Source organism: Bufo gargarizans, chromosome 5, assembly GCF_014858855.1.
Source record: "Bufo gargarizans isolate SCDJY-AF-19 chromosome 5, ASM1485885v1, whole genome shotgun sequence".
Lineage (NCBI taxonomy): Eukaryota > Metazoa > Chordata > Amphibia > Anura > Bufonidae > Bufo > Bufo gargarizans.
Genome location: NC_058084.1, coordinates 471297697 through 471310760, shown reverse-complemented (window position 1 = coordinate 471310760; position 13064 = coordinate 471297697). Strand labels below are relative to the sequence as shown.

The 13064-nt window shown below is 44.6% G+C and overlaps 1 protein-coding gene across 1 annotated transcript in view; it reads right to left on the bottom strand.

The window, feature by feature from the left end:
* ADCYAP1R1 (ADCYAP receptor type I) overlaps positions 1 to 13064 on the bottom strand; it is a 158362-nt gene that overhangs the window by 70061 nt on the left and 75237 nt on the right. Inside the window, exon 6 of the mRNA XM_044293524.1 lies at positions 9448 to 9601. Coding sequence (XP_044149459.1) covers positions 9448 to 9601 — 154 coding nt within the window. The remainder of the gene's footprint in view (positions 1 to 9447; positions 9602 to 13064) is intronic.

The window sequence follows — 13064 nt, the reverse complement described above, 5'->3', positions numbered from 1 at the left end:
TGGGGGGGGAAACAGATCCAGCATTTATTACTGGGGGACACACAGATCCAGCATGTATTACTGGGAAGGACTCACAGATCCAGCATATATTACTGGGGGGTCACATATCCAGCATGTATTAATGGGGGGGGGGGTCACATAGATCCAGCATGTATTACTGGGGGGTCACATAGATCCATCATATATTACTGGGGGGTCACACAGATCCAGCATATATTACTGGGGGGGGGGTCACAGATCCAGCATATATTACTGGGGGGTCACAGATCCAGCATATATTACTGGGAAGGACTCACAGATCCAGCATATATTACTGGGAAGGACTCACAGATCCAGCATATATTACTGGGGGGGTCACAGATCTAGTATATATTACTGGGAAAGACTCACAGATCCAGCATATATTACTGGGGGGTCACAGATCCAGCATATATTACTGGGAAGGACTCACAGATCCAGCATATATTACTGGGAAGGACTCACAGATCCAGCATATATTACTGGGAAGGACTCACAGAGAAGTACTCACAGATCCAGCATATATTACTGGGAAGGACTCACAGATCCAGCATATATTACTGGGGGGGTCACAGATCCAGCATATATTACTGGGAAGGACTCACAGATCCAGCATATATTACTGGGGGGGTCACAGATCCAGCATATATTACTGGGGGGGGGGTCACAGATCCAGCATATACCATATTACTGGGAAGGACTCACAGATCCAGCGTGTATTACAAATGAGAAAGTCTGAAACTAGGGGTAGGTTCTAAACAGAACATCAGGGGTCTGAAAATAAATGAAGGTTTGAAGTCTGCAACCTTAGGCCTCATGCACACAAACATATATTTTTTCCGTGTCCATTCCGTTTTTTTTTATATTACTGGGGGGTCACAGAGACAGCATATATTACTGGGGGGTCACAGATTCAGCATATATTACTGGGAAGGACTCACAGATCCAGTATATATTACTGGGGGTCACAGATCCAGCATATATTACTGGGGGGTCACAGATTCAGCATATATTACTGGGAAGAGGACTCACAGATCCAGCATATATTACTGGGGGGTCACAGATCCAGCATATATTACTGGGAAGGACTCACAGATCCAGCATATATTACTGGGGGGTCACAGATCCAGCATATATTACTGGGAAGGACTCACAGATCCAGCATATATTACTGGGGGGGTCACAGATCCAGTATATATTACTGGGAAGGTCTCACAGATCCAGCATATATTACTGGGAAGGACTCACAGATCCAGCATATATTACTGGGAAGGACTCACAGATCCAGCATATATTACTGGGGGGGTCACAGATCCAGTATATATTACTGGGAAAGACTCACAGATCCAGCATATATTACTGGGGGGTCACAGATCCAGCATATATTACTGGGAAGGACTCACAGATCCAGCATATATTACTGGGAAGGACTCACAGATCCAGCATATATTACTGGGAAGGACTCACAGATCCAGCATATATTACTGAGAAGGACTCACAGATCCAGCATATATTACTGGGAAGGACTCACAGATCCAGCATATATTACTGGGAAGGACTCACAGATCCAGCATATATTACTGGGGGGGTCACAGATCCAGCATATATTACTGGGAAGGACTCACAGATCCAGCATATATTACTGGGGGGGTCACAGATCCAGCATATATTACTGGGAAGGACTCACAGATCCAGCATATATTACTGGGGGGGGGGTCACAGATCCAGCATATACCATATTACTGGGAAGGACTCACAGATCCAGCGTGTATTACAAATGAGAAAGTCTGAAACTAGGGGTAGGTTCTAAACAGAACATCAGGGGTCTGAAAATAAATGAAGGTTTGAAGTCTGCAACCTTAGGCCTCATGCACACAAACATATATTTTTTCCGTGTCCATTCCGTTTTTTTTTATATTACTGGGGGGTCACAGAGACAGCATATATTACTGGGGGGTCACAGATTCAGCATATATTACTGGGAAGGACTCACAGATCCAGTATATATTACTGGGGGTCACAGATCCAGCATATATTACTGGGGGGTCACAGATTCAGCATATATTACTGGGAAGAGGACTCACAGATCCAGCATATATTACTGGGGGGTCACAGATCCAGCATATATTACTGGGAAGGACTCACAGATCCAGCATATATTACTGGGGGGTCACAGATCCAGCATATATTACTGGGAAGGACTCACAGATCCAGCATATATTACTGGGGGGGTCACAGATCCAGTATATATTACTGGGAAGGTCTCACAGATCCAGCATATATTACTGGGAAGGACTCACAGATCCAGCATATATTACTGGGAAGGACTCACAGATCCAGCATATATTACTGGGGGGGTCACAGATCCAGTATATATTACTGGGAAAGACTCACAGATCCAGCATATATTACTGGGGGGTCACAGATCCAGCATATATTACTGGGAAGGACTCACAGATCCAGCATATATTACTGGGAAGGACTCACAGATCCAGCATATATTACTGGGAAGGACTCACAGATCCAGCATATATTACTGAGAAGGACTCACAGATCCAGCATATATTACTGGGAAGGACTCACAGATCCAGCATATATTACTGGGAAGGACTCACAGATCCAGCATATATTACTGGGGGGGTCACAGATCCAGCATATATTACTGGGAAGGACTCACAGATCCAGCATATATTACTGGGGGGGTCACAGATCCAGCATATATTACTGGGAAGGACTCACAGATCCAGCATATATTACTGGGGGGGGGGGGTCACAGATCCAGCATATACCATATTACTGGGAAGGACTCACAGATCCAGCGTGTATTACAAATGAGAAAGTCTGAAACTAGGGGTAGGTTCTAAACAGAACATCAGGGGTCTGAAAATAAATGAAGGTTTGAAGTCTGCAACCTTAGGCCTCATGCACACAAACATATATTTTTTCCGTGTCCATTCCGTTTTTTTTTATATTACTGGGGGGTCACAGAGACAGCATATATTACTGGGGGGTCACAGATTCAGCATATATTACTGGGAAGGACTCACAGATCCAGTATATATTACTGGGGGTCACAGATCCAGCATATATTACTGGGGGGTCACAGATTCAGCATATATTACTGGGAAGAGGACTCACAGATCCAGCATATATTACTGGGGGGTCACAGATCCAGCATATATTACTGGGAAGGACTCACAGATCCAGCATATATTACTGGGGGGTCACAGATCCAGCATATATTACTGGGAAGGACTCACAGATCCAGCATATATTACTGGGGGGGTCACAGATCCAGTATATATTACTGGGAAGGTCTCACAGATCCAGCATATATTACTGGGAAGGACTCACAGATCCAGCATATATTACTGGGAAGGACTCACAGATCCAGCATATATTACTGGGGGGGTCACAGATCCAGTATATATTACTGGGAAAGACTCACAGATCCAGCATATATTACTGGGGGGTCACAGATCCAGCATATATTACTGGGAAGGACTCACAGATCCAGCATATATTACTGGGAAGGACTCACAGATCCAGCATATATTACTGGGAAGGACTCACAGATCCAGCATATATTACTGAGAAGGACTCACAGATCCAGCATATATTACTGGGAAGGACTCACAGATCCAGCATATATTACTGGGAAGGACTCACAGATCCAGCATATATTACTGGGGGGGTCACAGATCCAGCATATATTACTGGGAAGGACTCACAGATCCAGCATATATTACTGGGGGGGTCACAGATCCAGCATATATTACTGGGAAGGACTCACAGATCCAGCATATATTACTGGGGGGGGGGGTCACAGATCCAGCATATACCATATTACTGGGAAGGACTCACAGATCCAGCGTGTATTACAAATGAGAAAGTCTGAAACTAGGGGTAGGTTCTAAACAGAACATCAGGGGTCTGAAAATAAATGAAGGTTTGAAGTCTGCAACCTTAGGCCTCATGCACACAAACATATATTTTTTCCGTGTCCATTCCGTTTTTTTTGCGGAAAAGATGTGGACCTATTCATTTCAATTGGTCCGCAAAAAATGCGGACAGAACATGTCCTATTCTTGTCCGTTTTGTAGACAAGGATAGGCATTGTTACAACGGACACACAGATCCGCAATTTGTGGACTGCAAAACACATACGGTCATGTGCATGTATCCTAATACTTGCAATTTCTTCTGCTTAAGGTAACAACTATGTAATGTATGTAAAAATCTATTTTACCATGTCTAAAGTATCCATGAGGGTTTGCTACAATGTATCAGTACAGGCAGCATCATTTTCTATTTTGTCTTGGGCTGCAAGAATACAATATAAGTGGAAACTGATACATTGTAACAAATAGGATCTAAGGGCGAGTTCACATCATGATATTTTTCAATTCTTTTGATCCGTCAGAACAGAATTATGTTTTTTTTTTTTTAAAGGATCCTGAGAGTTCTGCACATCTGGCATCCGTTTTAGCATGCAAGACTTTTTTCCGTCTAAAAAACAGATCTCAAACGGAAATGTCTCAAACGGATGCCAAATGTGCGTAACTGATGCTGAGGATCCGTTTTATTTTACAGGATCCTGTTTTGTTTTAATTTTTTTGTTCTTCTGATGGATCCGAAGAAAGGAAAAATAACGGAGCTGTGAAGTCTTCGTGAATTCACGAACCATTATCTTCCCTTTATATGGAGCGCCGCTCACCTACTATATATACTGAAGGGGCCCCAAACATTGTGCTGCATATCTTATAGCTCGGATACACTGGGATACAGCTATAATCAGATGCACGTCACCCTCCATGTCAGCAGTGTCACACATGATAGGATTAGATACACAGCTCAGCAGACAGTATCACACAGGATAGGATTAGATACACAGCTCAGCAGACAGTATCACACAGGATAGGATTAGATACACAGCTCAGCAGACAGTATCACACAGGATAAGATTAGATACACAGCTCAGCAGACAGTATCACACAGGATAGGATTAGATACACAGCTCAGCAGACAGTATCATACAGGATAGGATTAGATACACAGCTCAGCAGACAGTATCACACAGGATAGGATTAGATACACAGCTCAGCAGAAAGTATCACACAGGATAGGATTAGATACACAGCTCAGCAGACAGTATCACACAGGATAGGATTAGATACACAGCTCAGCAGCACAGTATCACACAGGATAGGATTAGATACACAGCTCAGCAGACAGTATCACACAGGATAGGATTAGATACACAGCTCAGCAGACAGTATCACATAGGACAGGATTAGATACACAGCTCAGCAGACAGTATCACACAGGATAGGATTAGATACACAGCTCAGCAGACAGTATCACACAGGACAGGATTAGATACACAGCTCAGCAGACAGTATCACACAGGATAGGATTAGATACACAGCTCAGCAGACAGTATCACACAGGATAGGATTAGATACACAGCTCAGCAGACAGTATCACACAGGATAAGATTAGATACACAGCTCAGCAGACAGTATCACACAGGATAGGATTAGATACACAGCTCAGCAGACAGTATCATACAGGATAGGATTAGATACACAGCTCAGCAGACAGTATCACACAGGATAGGATTAGATACACAGCTCAGCAGAAAGTATCACACAGGATAGGATTAGATACACAGCTCAGCAGACAGTATCACACAGGATAGGATTAGATACACAGCTCAGCAGCACAGTATCACACAGGATAGGATTAGATACACAGCTCAGCAGACAGTATCACACAGGATAGGATTAGATACACAGCTCAGCAGACAGTATCACATAGGACAGGATTAGATACACAGCTCAGCAGACAGTATCACACAGGATAGGATTAGATACACAGCTCAGCAGACAGTATCACACAGGATAGGATTAGATACACAGCTCAGCAGACAGTATCACACAGGATAGGATTAGATACACAGCTCAGCAGACAGTATCACACAGGATAGGATTAGATACACAGCTCAGCAGACAGTATCACACAGGATAGGATTAGATACACAGCTCAGCAGGCAGTATCACACAGGATAGGATTAGATACACAGCTCAGCAGACAGTATCACACAGGATAGGATTAGATACACAGCTCAGCAGACAGTATCACACAGGATAGGATTAGATACACAGCTCAGCAGACAGTATCACACAGGATAGGATTAGATACACAGCTCAGCAGACAGTATCACACAGGATAGGATTAGATACACAGCTCAGCAGACAGTATCACACAGGATAGGATTAGATACACAGCTCAGCAGACAGTATCACACAGGATAGGATTAGATACACAGCTCAGCAGACAGTATCACACAGGATAGGATTAGATACACAGCTCAGCAGACAGTATCACACAGGATAGGATTAGATACACAGCTCAGCAGACAGTATCACACAGGATAGGATTAGATACACAGCTCAGCAGACAGTATCACACAGGATAGGATTAGATACACAGCTCAGCAGACAGTATCACACAGGATAGGATTAGATACACAGCTCAGCAGACAGTATCACACAGGATAGGATTAGATACACAGCTCAGCAGACAGTATCACACAGGATAGGATTAGATACACAGCTCAGCAGACAGTATCACACAGGATAGGATTAGATACACAGCTCAGCAGACAGTATCACACAGGATAGGATTAGATACACAGCTCAGCAGACAGTATCACACAGGATAGGATTAGATACACAGCTCAGCAGACAGTATCACACAGGATAGGATTAGATACACAGCTCAGCAGACAGTATCACACAGGATAGGATTAGATACACAGCTCAGCAGACAGTATCACACAGGATAGGATTAGATACACAGCTCAGCAGACAGTATCACACAGGATAGGATTAGATACACAGCTCAGCAGACAGTATCACACAGGATAGGATTAGATACACAGCTCAGCAGACAGTATCACACAGGATAGGATTAGATACACAGCTCAGCAGACAGTATCACACAGGATAGGATTAGATACACAGCTCAGCAGACAGTATCACACAGGATAGGATTAGATACACAGCTCAGCAGACAGTATCACACAGGATAGGATTAGATACACAGCTCAGCAGACAGTATCACACAGGATAGGATTAGATACACAGCTCAGCAGACAGTATCACACAGGATAGGATTAGATACACAGCTCAGCAGACAGTATCACACAGGATAGGATTAGATACACAGCTCAGCAGACAGTATCACACAGGATAGGATTAGATACACAGCTCAGCAGACAGTATCACACAGGATAGGATTAGATACACAGCTCAGCAGACAGTATCACACAGGATAGGATTAGATACACAGCTCAGCAGACAGTATCACACAGGATAGGATTAGATACACAGCTCAGCAGACAGTATCACACAGGATAGGATTAGATACACAGCTCAGCAGACAGTATCACACAGGATAGGATTAGATACACAGCTCAGCAGACAGTATCACACAGGATAGGATTAGATACACAGCTCAGCAGACAGTATCACACAGGATAGGATTAGATACACAGCTCAGCAGACAGTATCACACAGGATAGGATTAGATACACAGCTCAGCAGACAGTATCACACAGGATAGGATTAGATACACAGCTCAGCAGACAGTATCACACAGGATAGGATTAGATACACAGCTCAGCAGACAGTATCACACAGGATAGGATTAGATACACAGCTCAGCAGACAGTATCACACAGGATAGGATTAGATACACAGCTCAGCAGACAGTATCACACAGGATAGGATTAGATACACACACAGGATAGGATTAGATACACAGCTCAGCAGGCAGTATCACACAGGATAGGATTAGATACACAGCTCAGCAGACAGTATCACACAGGATAGGATTAGATACACAGCTCAGCAGACAGTATCACACAGGATAGGATTAGATACACAGCTCAGCAGACAGTATCACACAGGATAGGATTAGATACACAGCTCAGCAGACAGTATCACACAGGATAGGATTAGATACACAGCTCAGCAGACAGTATCACACAGGATAGGATTAGATACACAGCTCAGCAGACAGTATCACACAGGATAGGATTAGATACACAGCTCAGCAGACAGTATCACACAGGATAGGATTAGATACACAGCTCAGCAGACAGTATCACACAGGATAGGATTAGATACACAGCTCAGCAGACAGTATCACACAGGATAGGATTAGATACACAGCTCAGCAGGCAGTATCACACAGGATAGGATTAGATACACAGCTCAGCAGGCAGTATCACACAGGAGAGGATTAGATACACTGGACACAATGTTCGCTCCTCCGGCCCCCTGGTCATGTATGTCTCTGTACTATGTTACTCTTGTTCTTCAGAGGATACAGATGATTATAGAATATGTCAAATTAGACCTGAAAGTCAAGGATGGATTTTATAAAAGAAAGATCAAAAGCGTAACGCCGCCCGATGATGAAAACCCGGAACATGAAGTGAGGTTCTGAGAACTGACAAGAGCTCCACAGTCGATGCCTTTGAAATGCAAAACTGGAACCAAAGCCGATCTCCTGAATAAATTGTCCGAGGCAGAATTCACTCTTGTGATACGGAATTAAAATGCAAATAAATGTCAGACATTGGCGCATCAGACGGACGCGTTTCATCAGTGAATTATTTAATATGGCGCTCAACTCTGAAATATCTGAACATTTCTGGAAGCACAAGACACATATTTCATCACTCAGCCTCGTCCCATCTTGTTCTTCGAATGAGGGGGCTTATTACACTGCTTTAGACCCAGGAAGATTGACAGTCATCTGGTGTTTCTTCCATTTTCTAATAACAGTTGTTGCCTTCTCGCCAAGCTGCTTGCCTATTGTCCTGTTGCCCTGTTGCCCATCCCAGCCTTGTTCAGGTCTACAATGTTGTCCCTGGTGTCCTTAGACGGCTCTTTGGTCTTGGCCATGGTGGAGAGGTTGGAGTGTGATTGATTAAGTGTGTGGACAGGTGTCTTTCATACAGGTAACGAGTTCAAACAGGTGCAATTAGTACAGGTAATGAGTGCAAGAGTAGGAGGGCGTCTTAAAGAAAAACCAACAGGTCTCTGAGAGCCAGAGTTCTCGCTGGTTGGTAGGTGATCAAATACTTATTTCATGCATCAAAATCATACAATGTGATTTTCAGGATTTTTTTTTAGATTCTGTCTCTCACAGTTGAAGTGTACCAATGATAAAAATTACAGAACTCTCCATTCTTTGTAGGTGGGAAAACTTGCAAAATCGCCAGCGTATCAAATACTTATTTTCTCCACTGTATGTACTGATCTCAACTTCAGCCCACCCATGAAGAACATATCCCCCTCCCACCAGTATTAGTCATTGAAGAATCCCTTACATAATGTAGACTGGAATACATACCCCAACCGATTATAGTGTACCAATAGAAATATCTTCGTTCTGGGAAAAACGTTTCCACCAGGAGCGTGAAGAGATAAAGGCCTTCGATGAAGAGCCAGAAATAGTTGGACATGACGCAGTAGTGAAAAAACACCATCACAGCTTTACATTCCACCTGGAAATAAGCGAGAAGTAAATTATAAAAGTAATGTTTATAAAGAGGTGACAAAATATAGCTATTTTTGTGAATCTGAACAGGTATAGGCAGAGACAGTGAGATCTTTGCTCCTCGTGGGTGGAGCTAACCAGCTGAGGAGCTCAATGAATTATATCAAAAATGCACTGAACCTCTGTGAAATGTAAATGTGTCTTCAAACCCTTAAGTAAACACTGCTGCCTCTGTACATGCACATATACCAGAAAAAGGACTGTTTATATATTTACAGCCAAATTTGCTATAGTTTGTCCAGAGGGGCCCCCTCTATGCACCAGGACAGAGAGCTTTGGCAGCACTATCCATGCATCATATGGACAGCCACATACGCAACCTGAAGCTTGAACCATTACAGCTGTAAGAGAACTGAGACCCATGACAACCAGCTGTAGGTCTCTTCATTCTAGTGATTGATGGTGGCCCCAGCTCATGGACCACCATCATTGACACCAGAAGTTGGATTAAAAGGACTCCTCACCTTAAACTGTGTTGCATAAACAAGCCTAGATCGATGTCACCCTTAAGCTGGCCATACACAATACCACTGGTGTAACTATAGGAGTCGCAGCGGTCGCAGTTGCTACCAGGCTCCTAAGGAAGGGGGGCCCAGAGGGCCACCCTTGCCAGTGGTACTGTACTTTTCCCTTTATAAGATGCAGTGCATCTTATAAAGGGAATACTAGCGATCGCTTCTATAATGGAAGTGCTCACTAGTCTGCAGGAGGAGGGGGAGAGAAGCGCTGTGAGCGCTGTACAGCACTCACCCCTTCTCCTGCTCGCTCTTCTCAGGCCCCGCACTGCTGTGTCATGGCTGCCTGCAGCGTCAGACTGTACAGAGCGCACAAGTGACTGCAGTGCAGCGCGGGCCGTGAGAAGAGAAGACAGCCAGGACAAGGAGAGTTACTTTATTATTTTACAGTCTGATCTGAGGTCTAATGGGGGTCTGGAGAGGTCTAATTGGGGTCTGGAGTGGTCTATGGGGGGTCTGGAGGTCTGACTGGGGGGGTCTGGAAGTCTAACTGGGGGGTCTGGAGAGGTCTGACTGGGGGTTTGGAGAGGTCTGACTGGGGGTTTGGAGAGGTCTGACTGGGGGTTGGCAGAGGTCTGACTGTGGGTCTGGAGGTCTAATGGGGGTCTGATTCGGGGTCTAGAGGTCTAATGTGGTTCTGATTGGGGCTCTGGAGGTCTAATGGGGTCTGGAGGTCTGATTGGGGGTCTGGAGGTCTAATGGGGTCAGATATGGCGATCTGGAGAGGTCTAATGGGGGTCAGATATGGGGTCTGGAGGTCTAAAGGGGGTCTAGAGGTCTGATATGGGGTCTGGAGGTCTGACTGGGGGGGTCTGGAGGTCTGACTGGGGTGTCTGTAGAGATCTGACTGGGGGTCTGGACAGGTCTGACTGGGGGGTCTGGAGGTCTGATTGGGGGTCTGGAGGTCTAATGGGGATCTGATTGGGGGCCTGGAGGTCTAATGGGGGTCTGATTGGGGGTCTGGAGGTCTAATGGGGTCAGATATGGGAGTCTGAAGGTCTAATGGGGGTCAGATATGGGGGTCTGGAGGTCTAGTGGGAGTCTGGAGGTCTAATGGGGGTCTAGAGGTCTGATATAGGGGTCTGTAGGCTAAAATGGGGGTCTGGAGGTCTAAAGGGGGTCTTATATGGGGGTCTGGAGGTCTAATCGGGGTCTTATCTGAGGTCTGATATTGGGTCGGGGCCTTACATGGAGGTCTAATGGGGGTCTGATCTGAGGTCTAAAACTGGGGTCTTATTTGGGGTCTGACATACAGGTCTAGAGGGGATTTGGTCTGAGATAGGGGGAAATGATTTAGGGTTTTATATGGGGGTCTGATCTGAAAGGAAGGGGTATTTTTTGTACTAACGCACAATATAAAGGGGTGTTTTTGCACTGATGCACTATCTGTGTGGTGCCAGTATTTTCAGGGAGACTGTTTCTGTAGGAAAGTATTGGGGAGCACAGAGGGCACAGTATTGGGGGTGACAGGATGGGGTGTTGAGAAGGTGAAGAGGAGGATGGAAAAGTAGGAAAGCAAGATGTCTGTTTGTAAAACTCTGCAGAGACGAGCCGCGGCTGAAAGAAGTCACCATGGCGGTCTGGTCTGAGAGGAGAAGAAGAGGAAAGAGAATGTCTACATCAGAGAAGAGAAGTCACTGGATGTAAGAGGTACATATGTGGGGCTGTATGACTCTGTATGTTCTGTAGCGCTGTATGGAATGTTTTCCAAGTATCTCTTTGAAGGGGTTGGCTGCTTTTTTGTTTTGTTTTGTATGAGCGCTGCCTTCTCCGCTCTGTTTGCCTGCTCATCGCTGCATATGCTGCGGCGATCCGGTGAACAGAACAGAGAAAGCAGCTCTCATATGAGCGCTGCCCTCTCTTCAAACAGCTGATCGTCTGGAGTGCCGGAGGACCCCGGCCGATCTGATAACAGTAGGACTGGAGGAAAGGGGTTAGGTTAAGAATTTGGCATGAAGGGGCCATTTTCAGTATTTGCCTTGGGCAGCAGAAAAGCTAGGTGCACCAGCTCTGAGTGAAGAAGGGGGGGGGGGCAAGCTGAACTCTTGCACCAGGGCCCATGAGCCTTTAGCTACGCCCCTGCACATTACATTAAGATTGGCAACAATGTAACCACTAACTTGTAGATTGGATTGTTTGTATAACCTTTGGCGGGACATACAGCGCAAGGAACATGTGTGGCCAATAATTTGTCTATTACATCACACTCATAGTTTAAGCCAATTAGCAGCTAAAAAATCATCCAACATGACCAATGCCTTGTTCGTCATTGGTCAGCTGTTCTAAAAATTGCCCAACTTTCATCTAATGTGCATGGTCAACTGGAGTCCATCTAGGTCATTGTTCTGCAAGCTTCTAGCATGTTCTCACAGGTAAAGGCTGCATAAGTATACTGGGAGTTGTAGTTCCACAAACAGTTGATTAATACTGATCTGGAGGACCTTGAGTGAAGATTGTCTCCAAAACTAATTTCCTGACTTTTTGAATTCCCATAATGTACTTCATAAAATGGAGGTAACATCTTCTCCCTTAAATGCATCAAGAGTTGCTTCTTCAGTAAGTGACACGTGAAGTCCGATAAGGAGAAGGCCTCTTCTCTGATCATATTCACTTGCTTAAATACTTATTTATAGCCTAAGATTAATAATATTTTCATGCCACCACTAGAGGGAGCTACTGTAATGTAAAATCCTTCATTTGCCTCTGATATTCGTTTTCTTTGCTGTTGCTGTTTTTTACACTTATTCTGTGCGCAGTGGAAAAAATGTCCTGTTGCTCTCTGGAAACCATCAACGAGCTGCTGTCAGAGGTTTAATCAGAAGCCCATTTTATGGCGTTCTTTTAATACTTTGAGGTCATAATGGTGGGTTAATGGGCTCATTAAGTATCTGCTTG